The 12,911-nt window shown below is 44.7% G+C and overlaps 1 protein-coding gene across 1 annotated transcript in view; it reads left to right on the top strand.

Annotated features, from left to right (window-relative positions):
- Window positions 1–6,991: 6,991 nt before the first annotated feature.
- Window positions 6,992–12,911, top strand: part of LOC308052868 (uncharacterized protein) — a gene marked incomplete at its 5' end in the record, with an annotated part of 33,187 nt that continues 27,267 nt past the window's right edge. Inside the window, 5 exons of the mRNA XM_080363549.1 lie at window positions 6,992–7,061; window positions 9,791–9,951; window positions 11,028–11,052; window positions 11,146–11,259; window positions 12,138–12,278. Coding sequence (XP_080219675.1) covers window positions 6,992–7,061; window positions 9,791–9,951; window positions 11,028–11,052; window positions 11,146–11,259; window positions 12,138–12,278 — 511 coding nt within the window. The remainder of the gene's footprint in view (window positions 7,062–9,790; window positions 9,952–11,027; window positions 11,053–11,145; window positions 11,260–12,137; window positions 12,279–12,911) is intronic.

Raw genomic sequence — 12,911 nt, 5'->3', positions numbered from 1 at the left:
AGGCCATTTCCTCTTGTCCTATTGCTTGTTCCCAGGGAGAAGGGACCAGCCCCCTCCATGCTACAACCTCCTTTCAGGTGGTTGCAGAGAGTGATAAGGTCTCCCCTCAGCCTCCTTTTCTCCAGGCTAAACAGCCCCAGTTCCCTCAGCTGCTCCTCATCAGACTTGTGCTCCAGACCCCTCACCAGCTTCCTTGCCCTTCTCTGAACTCGCTCCAGTACCTCAGTATCTTGTAGTGAGGGGCCCAAAACTGAACACAGAATTCAAGGTGCAGCCTCACTGGTGCTGAGTACAGGGGGATGGTCACTTACCCATTCCTGCTGGCCATTATTCTTGATACAAGCCAGGATGCTGTTGGCCTTTTTGGCCACCTGGGCACACTGCTGGCTCATACTCAGCCATCTGTTGACCGACACTCCCAGGTCCTTTTCCTCCAGGCAGCTTTCCAGCCGCTCTTCCCTGAGCTTGTAGTGTTGCATGAGTTGTGTCTCATCTGGCACTGGGAAATGAAATGTATCTGTAGCCTGAGGAGAAAAAGTTAAAGCCCATGCCGGATAATCAGATTGATTCCCTTTCTTCCACATACCCTTTTTTGAAAGACAGCCCATGGCTCTTGGGTTTTCCCTAAGCAAGCTGTGTATCCTGTGGTTCCCTTCCTCCTGCACTCACACTCTTCTTGATCCTGTTGTCTCAGCACAAGTCAAAGGTCCATGTCTGGCAGTGGCTGCAGCTGTGTGAGAAACAAAAAAACCCATTCACACTTGCAGCATCTGATGGGGAACATGTTTGAGCATTCACTGATTAATGGCTTTAAGGGCCATCACACCATAGTAGGAGGTGAATTTTACATTGAATTGGAGTAATTTGGGCTGAAGTGGTGGTCACGTGTAATTACATGATCCAGCTAAGCTGTTACTGGAATTTGATTGCTTTTATTTACTCTTGTTAACATAACAGCTACCTCTGTAGTAAGTATTACTACTGCTCTGAATAAAACACGGTCTGGCCTTTCCAATTCCAGCTATGCTATACTTTTGAAAGCAAAAGAAGGAAAGAATTCCAGCCCAGATTTACCTTAGTGGAAAGTTAAAGAGTTTTATATATAAAAGCCTAATAATGATTGATTGCTTTTAGTTATAGTGATGCTTATTTCCTATTGCAAACACTGGGCTCATCTTAGTTTTCTTAGATGCTAGATAACTGGCTCAAAGTTGGAGCAGTCATATGTAGATAGAGGCTCTTTGCTAATTGGAATTCTCCATTCTGCACAGATGTTGTCAGTAAGGAAAACTGAGGACTTTGAACCATAACTCATTTATATCACCTCTCAAAATTACAGGGACTCCCATTCCCCTTCTGTGTCATATGTCAGACGGTTATTACGAACTGCACTGTAAAGTTTTGAGTGTCCACACAAGTCCCCAAAATTAGCAGTCTCCCTAGATTTGTGGGGGTGGGTGCCATATCAGCTTGGTACAGGGAACCTACCCAAATTCATTTCCCTTAACTTAGGATGGAGGAATAGAGGAGCCAGATTGTGTTGTCCCTTAAGATTTGGTGTGAACTGTGTCTAGATACCATATTATCAAAATAAGATGGTTAGATGTTGAAATAGGTTCTCTGGGTTTTCATTGGAAAGGAGATTAGTAGGTAACAGATGCAATGACAGCTGCATTAGGAATACTGGTCATTTTAACGGCTGTTAAGGAAGATAAAGATGAGATTTTTTTTGACATTTGTAAGCATCTGGAAAAAAAATTAATGGCTAGGTAAAGACTTTAAGAGGGCAAGGCAGTTTCTTGCCCTTTAATAGCAAAGCACTTGATAAATAGCTTCTCTTGCCCTTAAAAACACCCTGATAGGGTGAAGCCAGCTGCAGCAGGACAACACAAGGCCTTTGACCAAGGTGTTAGATGTGTTCCACTTACTGTGTTCCAGACAGCCTCCAGAAACCCTCTTCAAATTCTGTCCCATTTATTTATAAAATTTCCCCTTCTAGCCTTGATACATCCAGGGAAGAAATTTAAAGTTTGTGAAATTCAAAGCTTATCACTTTCCTATGCAGGAGGCTGTGCAATAACACACACAAATGGCAATATGGGGACCAAAGCACCTGTTTCTCCCAAACTGGTGAGACGCTGCTTGAAAGGCTGAGGGAGATGCTCCTGAGATCCAGCTTCAGACAGAGGGATACCAGCTCCCTTGCCAGCAAGATTGTAATGGATTTCTCTTGGGTTTTTTTTATTCCTTTCCTGCGAGAAGCGCAGGACAAAAAAGACGTTTCAACCTGAAAAAATGCTGTGTGTCACATGCCAAATTAGCTGCTGCATTGGGCTGCTGCCACTCCCAGCAGCGAGCTCCCCCGCGGCCTCCCAAGTGCTGCACCATGCACTCAGCCTCCCTACAGCTCCAGGTAGCAACTCGGTTATCATCTGCCCTTCCCCAGGCAGTTTTTGGCCAGGTCAGCTCCAAGAACAGGTGCACCCTTTCCCCACCCTGAGTAGTAGCACCCTGGCTTGCTTCTATGGGCACAGCCTCTGCAATGTCAGCATGGGTCCCACCAGGGATGGCTTCCAAAGGCAGCAGGGCATGGGGTGCCCAGGGCAGAGGGCAGCTGGAGAGCTCTGCTGGAGCCTGGGTAAGGCTGGTATAGCTGTTTGGGCACCTATTCCCTCCCACAGCTGCTCATGTGCTGTTGCATGTGGTGAGCTCAAAGTATCTTCTCATACATAAATAAACACCTTATTTTGGTGGGCTCCAAGTGTTTTGCTCGGTCCTCAGCCCAAAGCTCAAGTGTTTTCTTGAAAAATCTGGGGACAGCGTTATGTCCAGACAAATCCTCAAGAGAGAAAAAAGCAGCATGGGGTACACAAAAAACAGACTACAAGACACAGTGGCCACTTTTTTTCATCCAGCCTAGTGGTGCAGTGAGAAGATGAGTCCCTCAGCCCTTGGCAAGGAGAGGCTGAGTCATGGCCAGGACAAAGGCAAACCTTGAGGAGCTCTGCCAGCTCTGACCCTGCAGAGACAGCCCACAGTCACCCACGATGTTAAGTCTCTTTAGCAGCAAGAGAAGAAGAGATGGTGGGCTAGAATATGCTCGCTGGGCATCTTTGCGCCTCTCCCAAGTACCGCTGCGGCTGTCGCCGCCTGTACCAGCACCAGCCTAAAGATGGTGGTAGAAAATCAAGAATCAAGTTTTGCATTTCCATTCTGAAAGGTTTTTACTCGGATTAGCTGAATGGGTGCTGAAATATTATCTCTGACAAATCAATGGATGTGATTTGATTAATCACCTGTCAGGTTTTTATATTTGCTCAGTTCATATCAATTGACAAGACAGCAAGGTCCCCGGCTGCATTTAAAAGACTGTGGACTTAGCTGTGATGGTCTCGGGACACAGGGAAGAGAAGGGCTCTAGCAGAGCTAAGATCTGTTACTACCACCAGAGATAGGTGGCATAAACACTGGAGCACACTGCCTTTATTTTAGATCTATTTTTTTTGTGTCTTCTGTTTCCTTTATTACTGGCTCATAAAGGAACACCTTCCCTATGCAGCAAAAGAAGAGGAAGAAATAACCCACGTCAAGATTAAAAAATAAAAACTTAAGCACTTGTAGCTGCTCGCAAAGACATTCTCAAAAATATTATCTCCCCATCTTCTCCTTCTCTTTATGAAAGTATTTGCTCTATAGGGATACAGAACTCAGCCAAAAGGCAAGTCATTTTCTTCTGGAAAGAAATAGTTCTCTTTTGAGGTCTAAAAAGTTAATAATTTCCTTCAAAGCTAAGCAGCATGATATTTATATATGTATAGATTAATACAAGAGAAACAGGAAATTATTCATTCAATTCAGGCTTGGCTTGCTTTTAATTAGTTTGATAAGTGAATTATGGGAAGTTAGTATTGTTCTTGTAGACTTAAACTGAATTTCCATAAATTCATGAGGAAGCTTGGTCCTAAACCTACCTAAACACAGCCTTGTCAGCTTACTCAAGTGATCTCTTATGTCCTCTTTGAAATAGAAATATATATATATGTATATATATTTTTTTTTAATTGTTCCTGAGTGCTGACTAGAAAACTCATGCTTAAATGACCAGTGACCTGTTGGGTCAGATGAAGATGCACAGTTCCCAATAGCTACCATACCTGTCTTCTCCTTAACTCAAAATATCACACTGAATTAGCAAAGTCGTAAGAGTTTTTCTTCGAAAAATGTCAGTAGGAAACAAAACAAGAATAAAGAATGGCATGTTCTGAGACATCAGCTCATCATGTCTTCCAGGCTAATGTTTCTGCTTTAGATTTTTTTATTTCACATTGTTAACATTGTTCATGTTTAATTTTTTGAATATTTTTTTTCTTTTGGAAAGAAAGCCACATTGGGACATCCAAAGCATTCACTATAAACTACCCTAAATCATGTTTTCTGAACAAGCTGTCCCCAAACTGATTCTAGTAGCACCCATGAGCAGCAGGGGTGCGTGTTTGCATTAATACATACTCACAATCCAAGGCTGAAGTCTGCACTGGCGAAGAGATTTAGAGAGAAGAAGAACAAGGCAATTCTCATAAACTGCAGCAAAACCACACAAGAAGAAAAACTAAGTGAGACTTAGGGATCTTCTGGAGAAGAAAAGCTAACGAACTGATGTTTGCTCCTCTGACTGGGATCTAAACCAGTAAGGAAGGGAAGCTCTTCTTTAAAAACACAGATTTTATCCAAAGAAGTGGCCTGGCTGAAGTGAGTAGGAAACAGCTTTGAGATGAGATCTGTGAATACGAAGTTTACGAGCAAAGAGCTGTAATGAAGTCCTGGGACTGCTGAATCGCCAGTGACCCTCCTCATGGGCATGATCATCCTTGTCATCCCTAATGAAACCTAATCTCATGAACTTTTCTTGGAAGAAGGACTGTCCTCATATGAACTCACTGTTGTTCCCAGCCCTTGGGCTTCTCCCGGGGCTCTAAAAATAATGTCTGGCTGTATTCCCAAGCAATAAAAGCAAAATCTTTCACGCTTAAGGAATGTCAATAGAGGAAGGAAGGAAGGAAGGAAGGAAGGAAGGAAGGAAGGAAGGAAGGAAGGAAGGAAGGAAGGAAGGAAGGAAGGAAGGAAGGAAGGAGAAAAATACTGCATCAGTCCTAAAGGATGTACAGGATGCAAACTAGATGAGCTGCAAACTAGATGAGAAAGTGAAGGGGTGCCGTGGTGCAGAGGTGCTGTGATGACGCTGTGGAGTGGTGGCCACCCCATCCTCCCTGCCACGGAGGTACCTACCCAGCCTCAGGAAACACTTGGGATACTGCTTGGGGAACAACAGGAGCAGACCCAGGCTGGCCTCAGGAGTGAGAGGCACAGCCTGATGCCCTGATCTGCGTGACTCATTCAACTAGATGGGGACAGATCTTTCTTCAAAAAGATGGGACAAAGAGAAACAGAAAGGGTTGTCAAGCACTGGAACAGGCTGCCCAGGGAAGTGTTTGAGTCACCATCCCTGGAGGTGTTTAAAAGACCTGTAGATGTGGTGCTTAGGGGCATGGTTTAGTGACAGTGTTAGGTTATGGTTGGACTCAATGATATAAAAGGTCTCTTTTAACCAAAATGGTTCTATGATTATAGGAAATTTTCAAGCAGCTCCAACAAGCTTAACTTTGGTCTTGATAAGCCAAACATGCCCTTGCTATTTTCAGCTCACTGCTGAAGGCAAGTGAACAAGGAACAAGGACCGTGTTGACATGTTATGAGGTACGGAGAGGGTTCCCAAAAAGCAGAGATGGGTACAGCTTGGGACTACTGTAGCTCCTTGTGTATTCCAGTAAGTGGCCTCCTCCCTCTGCTCTGGGACCTGCCATCCGTCCCCAGCTGTCCCATAACCCAGGCTGCTGGGAATGAGCCAGGCTGCCATCCAGAGAAGTGCTGGGATGCCCTCTCTTGGGAAAGCCATTTCAAAGCAGGACACCCAGCCATGCGCACCACCACTAACTAACAGTAAAGCGTGTGAAGAACAGCCAGGAGTGACGCTGAATGTTGGCAGCACAGTGAAAATCCAGCTGTTGCTTTTCTTTGAGGTAGTGTCCAGACGCAGAGCTGACCCTCCTTCCTTTCCAGGCAGGAAGGGGAGAACAGCCTGGAAAGTGCTCCAGCCCCCCGGCAATGCTTCACTTCTCATAGGCAAACATGCTCTTTACCTCGCTGCTATCTTAAGTAAATATTTCCCCAAGCATGTTGTCAGCTCTCTAGACTGATGCCATTAATTGATTTCCATTAAATCAGAGGACTGCTTGGGTTCCAGAAAAAGTGTTGTCTGCAGATCAGCCCCTCAAACCCCCCTCATTACTAATGACATATAATGTGGATCAGCTCAGTGCCTCTTCCAGCTGGTACAACTTGAGCAGACCACATGGGTCCTGCAGTAAAGATGGAGAAAACCAGCACAGGGTGTCTCTTGCTGGTTAATTAGTGTCTCCAAGTGAATTCAGCCAGAAGTGCAGAGTTTCAGTTGGCGGTAGAGAAATGGGAAAAGACAGGTGTCAGCAGTTTTATCATACTCAAAAGCACAGAAAGGCCCTACCTTGACTGTCAATTCAAGATAAATATCGTGTCTCTGCTCTCTGCATGCGGAGCTACGTGGCCAAATTAATGCCACGTCATATGTATACAGAGTCATTCATGTTTCTCAAGAAAAAGGTGTGTTAGGTATAAAATGAAGGCCCAGGGTAGCGGCCTGTGCAGCCAGCATGGCCTTTGCACAGGTCAGGAAAGTGCACTTCAGAACTCAGCTCCTGATTGTGTGAAAAGGGCAGGTTGCAGGATTTGTGTGTGACCTTCTGCTCAGCTTGCTGGACTGTCACAGATCTTTTCTTGTTTCCACGACTCGCCGGCCCCTCCTCTGGCTCCGAGCATTTGGAGCGGAGCTCTTTGGCCAAACAGTCCTTGCTGAAATGTCAATACACAACCGGGACGCTGGCTCACGGGGTTCATCATGGTTTCCAGGCAGTGCGTGGCTTTGTTTCTCTGCTTCCCGTTGCTGATTCCTCTTTCTCTGGATGCAGGTATGTCATAGGATATGGCTGTAATTATGTTTACTGGCAATGGACCTCTCTCCTTTTACTCAGACTTAATTCTCATTGCAAGTTTTGAGCACTGTTGCATGTTTGTACTCACAGGTTGTGCCTGTGAGTTATTCTAAGGCTCTTGTTTGCTTTCAGTGATGGCATCCGTGCACTTGTTTTGCGAGCTAAGGAAAAGCACTTTAATGCAGCTAAGTCAATCTATTCTTTCACTGTGGGAACACCATCCACTGCCTGCCCACTGGGCAAAAACATGGATTTGGCTTTATTGTTATTTCATGTTGAATTGGGGTATTTTTCAAAGCTGAGAATCACCTGTCATTCAGCTGATTAGAAATTAAGGAGATGAAGATCCATGCTGTTTCAGCAGCAGTGAAAAGCAGTGCCGTGGTAGCTCTCCAGTATCTCCAGTAAGTGTCTGAAAATCAGATCCAAAATTAATAAAGCAGTCCCAGTGCTTTCAGATTCCCAGTTAGGCACTGACTATGTCTCCTGCATTGCAAGGAACAAAGCTGGAAAAAATACATAGCAAAGTCTGAAGTGTTCCCATGTAAACAAGTGGAGAATGCCACAATAAAAGTGTGAGGATGTCCCCAGCCACATGCCCAGGCACACTCCTCTGATGGAGCCTGTGCAATGATGCATGTGTCATGTATCTGCAGTATAGGGTTAATTACAAGCCTTTAAACAAACCCATATTAAATGCATACAGCTGGACTTAAAAACCATGGCAGAAAGACCCAGCTGACATTCCTAAAATGGACAAATATTTAGAGAATCATAGAATCATTTAGGTTGGAAAAAACATGTTAAGATCACTGTCAGTGTTTAAGAGGCATTTGGACAATGCCCTTAACAACATACTTTAGCTTGGTGAGCCCTGAATTGGTCAAGCAGTTGGACTAAACAATCATTGTAGCTCACTTACAACTGAAATCTATTCTAGTCATCATCAAGTCCAACCGTAAACCTAACACTGCCAAAACCACCACTAAACGATGTCTCTAAGTGTCACATCTACATGTCTTTCAAATATCTCCAGGGACAGTGACTCCACCACCTCCCTGGCCCTTCTCTGAATGCCTGAAAGATGCCTCAGTGTCTTTCTTGTAGTGAGGGGCCCAAAACTGGACACAGGATTTGAGATGCGGCCTCACCAGCACCAAGTACAGGGGGACGGTCACTTCCCTAGTACTGATGGCCACAGTATTTCTGATACAAGCCAGGATGCTGTTGGCCTTCTTGGCCACCTGGGCACACTGCTGGCTCATGGTCAGCTGGCTGTTGACCAACACGCCCAGGTCCTTTTCTGATGGGCAGCATGAAGCACTCCGAGATAAATTCAATGCGCATCACACAATATTTCATTCCTTTAAGTAACTTTGACATATAGTGAAAATTACCGCTACTTTGCATGTAATTCTGCAAATGTTCTGATTAGCCACAAATGTTTAGAGATAACTCACCAGACTGGAATAAACCCTCTCAGGATTCATGTCTGTGTATATGAGGGTTGAAGACACGAGAATCTTATCCATCAGCAACCACATTCCTTCCAGCAGGTAGGAGGTAACTCCTTCTCTCTCAGGAGTTAACATAGTGGATAATATCCTGTGGGAATGGCAGCCAGTATACAGCAGCCCCAGTCCCCAAATCTACCCACAATCCTAGGTGAAATAGTTAAAAGCGCTGAAATGTAAGTTGTTGTCATGAAGCTTCAGAATCCCCTAGTGACATGAGGAGAAAAAAATTCAAAAATAATTATTTCAAGGATTTTTCTGTGTAGTACATGAAGTGAAAGCAATGAGACCTCTTGTTCACTATATATTACACTAGGAGGGCATAGTTGTGCGATGTGCTTGTATCCTGAAGTTGAGGAGCAGATCAGTGTGATAAGGATGCATCAGCTCTTTCAGTGCACACTTCTGTCAGTTGGAAGTTGACATAGCTCTACGGTGTGAGCTCTGCTCACATTTGCTATTGAACCCATGTACCAATGTCTTTCCAAAGCACGGCAGAGACACAAAAGGAGAAGATCCACATGGCTGTGATCTATGGTGCTGGCAGCAGCTAGGAGCCATCCACAATGCAAACAGCATTGTCCAGCCGTCCCTATGTACCTTAATGTAGCCTTTTTTAACAGAAGAAAACTGAAGATAAATATATTAAAGCAGTGGTTCTATAGTTGTGGTCCACCAGTAGCAGGGGAAGTGCCTTCTTCTGGGCCAAAGGGTGAAGGGGTATAAGATAACACCAGTGAGGAATGGAGCTCTGGGGAGATGAGGTGACTGGAATCCACCTGTCACCAGGTGACTTATTGCAGCAAGTACAGGAAAATCAGGTGTCGCCATGTATGTCAACACTAGATAAAGCAACACGTGCTTTTTGGCTGCTAGAATGAAAAGAAACTGTGCTGCAACTGTTGAGGCCTACTGAATGATCTGTGATGGGATCTTAGGGGTTGCTGACATATAGTGCTGGTGCAACATGGCATCTGCTCTTCAGATTTGGGCTCTGTACTTGTATGCTGCCACCTCACCTAAGGTACCAGCCAGAGGAAGGAGGTTCTTTCACATGTGCCCATTTCTTTTCTAAAGCATCTCATAGAAAGTTTGGGAAGCAGAAAAAACTTTCAGGGGAAATCCTCTCACCTTCCTTTGTGTTTGGAGGGGACAGCTGTACAACAAACAGAACGTGTCACTGTTTTTCAGTCTTTCTAAAGCGGGAAGAGGCACACAGCATTTTTCGAAGGTCAAGACGAGCCAACAGCTTCTTCGAAGAGATAAAACTGGGGTCACTGGAGCGAGAATGCATGGAAGAAAAGTGTTCCTTTGAGGAAGCAAGAGAGATTTACCGTGATGATGAAAGGACAGTAAGTAACATGGGGCTGGGTGAGCGATCAGTCAGACAGACTCCCCTTACTCTACGGCAGGGGTGTCAAACTCTTTTTCACTGGGGGCCACATCAGCCTTGCAGTTTCCTTCAAATGGCCAAACATAATTTTAGGACTGTATAAATGTAACTACTCCTACATTTATACAGTCGTAAAATTACGTTCGGGCTTTTGAAGGAAACTGCGAGGCTGATGTGACCACTGGTGAAAATGAGTTTGACACCCCTGATCTAGGGTGTGCTTTCATAGAATCATAGAATAGTCTGGGTTGGAAGGGACCTTCAAAGGTCACCTAGTCCAACCTCCCTGCAATGAGCAGGTTGCTCAGAGCCCTGTCCAGCCTGGCCTGGAATGTCTCCAGGGATGGGCCATCTACCACCTCTCTGGGCAACCTGGGACAGTGTTTCACCACCCTCAGTGTAAAAAATCTCTTCCTCATGTCTATCCTGAATCTCCCCTCTGTTACTTTAAAACCATTCCCCCTTGTCCTATCACAACAGACCCTGCTAAAAAGTCTGTGCCCATCTCTCTTATATACCCATTTTAACTTCTTTGACACTTCAAACTGTGAAAGCAAAAAAGCACTTTGTGTCCTGCTGTTTGCGTTTTTCTCTTATATTTATGTGGGACATGCAGCAGCACAGTGAGTTGCCAGAGCGCAGACTGTATGGGCCACCCCAGGCAACACTGGTCTGGGGGATGGTGGGAAAGTGGATGCTCTCTAAGTCATCTCCCTGTAATTCCTGACCCGATAATACCTTAAATTATTGTATTGTTCAACATCTGTTTCACTCAATCTTACCTCAACTATGCAGAAGTTTTTGATGGATAACCTTTGTGTGTGTGTTACACAGTGCCCTTCTCTATTTATATATTAAAATAATGTAGAATGTAGAAACTAATGTAGAATATTGAATGGATGTCAACTTGCATAAATTATAAAGACAGAAGAGGCATCACTGTGGCTGTCTGTAACCCTTCCTGTGCTACAAGGGCTATAGGACTTAACCGAAGTTAATTTTTCTTTAATTAAATCTCACATATTTTTCTTCCAGAAAGAGTTCTGGCACATCTATTCCGGTATGATCATTCGGGATGTTCCAGCGGCTGCAAAAATACTCCCACTGCTGCAGCTCTCCGTGTGAGCCAGACTGACACTGAATGTTTTTACAGACCCTAACCAGTGTGACTCCAACCCCTGTCAGAACGGCGGGAGCTGTGACGACCAGTTTCAGGATTATGTTTGCCGCTGTCCTGTCGAATATGAGGGCAAAAGCTGTGAAAAAGGTCAGTTCTGGCATAGCTTAACAAAATTAAAATGCCATTATTAATTGAAACGCAAGGCATTGAGATAAACAGTAGCAGTCACTATCATTCTGCATCATTCTAGCAGTGACGGCTACTGGTCACACTGCCTGCGGTGACGCGTGATGGATCTAACCGGCTGGCAGTCATGCACTGCAAGGCACCGAGATAATTATTACCCTATGATGACTTTGTGAAAAAAATTGCTTTTCATGCACCATCTGAGAGAAAAGGAGGGTTGATTTTTTTCCTACCTAAGTGCCGAAGTTACTTTGACACAGAAACATGGTGCAGTACGTGAAGGAGAACTACACCACACATGAGTCATACAAAGCCTGAGGGGACAGATCCAGCAGTTAATGAAGTCAATATACATCTTTCCACTGATTTCAGTGGGCACTGCATATTGGCGACTACTCTTACACCCCCAGAACGTGCTGAGCTAAAACAAGGACCAGGCACTCGTCAAGTCTAATCAGACAGTCTCAATTATCATCCCAGAACATCCTTCTGCCAAATGGCAAAATACAAAATAGTTATATTTTTTCAGTCATATATTACAATGGTTAGCACACAATTACAACACCTTCATCCTTCAGACAGCTCAGCTAACGAATAAATGGACTCTAATTCAATTTTAGGTGTATGTTTCTTAAACACAGTCTTTTCTTCCCTAATCCCTGGAGAACCAGGCCTACCTAGCTTTTGCCAAATGGAAGGCGCTTTTGATGCAGTCTACATAAATCCCAGAAATCTGCTTTGGTGTCTTGCTTCCCTGTCAACACTTGAAGTAGCAATTGACTTATGTTAAGCACCAAAATCCGTATTTGGAAACCTAACTGTTCTTTGTCTGGCTTTAGCCGTGGCAGACAAACTGCAGTGCATTTATGACAACGGTGGCTGTGAACAGTACTGCACTGATGAACAGTCTGAAAGACGCGTGTGCTTCTGTGCGGACGACTACACTTTAGCGAGTGATGGCGTGTCCTGCATCCCCCAAGGTAAGATACTAAGATACTAAGCCTAAGCCAGCTCTAGAATAAGTTTTCAACACCTACACATCATGACGTGTGAGGTATAACCCAGAGCCACCAGCTCCATACCTCTTCTTTAAGGGCAGAGTCCAGTGTGGTCCATTTGGGCTTCTGTTTGAAGTTAGATACCCCAGAAAAGCAGCTGGCAAAGTGTGCATGCTGAGCAGGGAGTCTTTGGGACCTCTCCTGCCCACCACCAGAGGTCTGCTCCTCTGGGACACAGGAAATTCAAGTTTGAACATCCCACCTGCTAGGAGCGAGGAGGGAGCTGAAGCCCTGTCTCCTCCTTGGGGAGCACTCTCGCCTCTGGTCTAGCGGAAGAGAACTGAGAAGTGGAGACAAGCTTATGGCCAAGTGGTCTAAATAAAACAGAGCAGCAGGTAATCAGGGATTTGGGGTCAGGCTGAGGGGTTTCTGGTGAGTGGAGGGGCTCTGGTCCTCACAAGTCCTTTTTTGTTTTAGCTTATTTTGTGGGCAGCATACTTTTACTGTTGGATCTCCAATCTGGAATTGTGACTATGGATTTTATTACCATATTTATTTCAGCACAGGTGTCAAGAGGGAAAGAGGCCGATTAAAACCAAAGAAAACCTGTGTTTT

Source organism: Nesoenas mayeri (assembly GCF_963082525.1).
Source record: "Nesoenas mayeri genome assembly, chromosome: 1".
Taxonomy (NCBI): Eukaryota; Metazoa; Chordata; class Aves; order Columbiformes; family Columbidae; genus Nesoenas; species Nesoenas mayeri.
The sequence above is the reverse complement of the archived record's forward strand: the minus strand, read 5'-3'. Positions and strand labels throughout refer to the sequence as shown.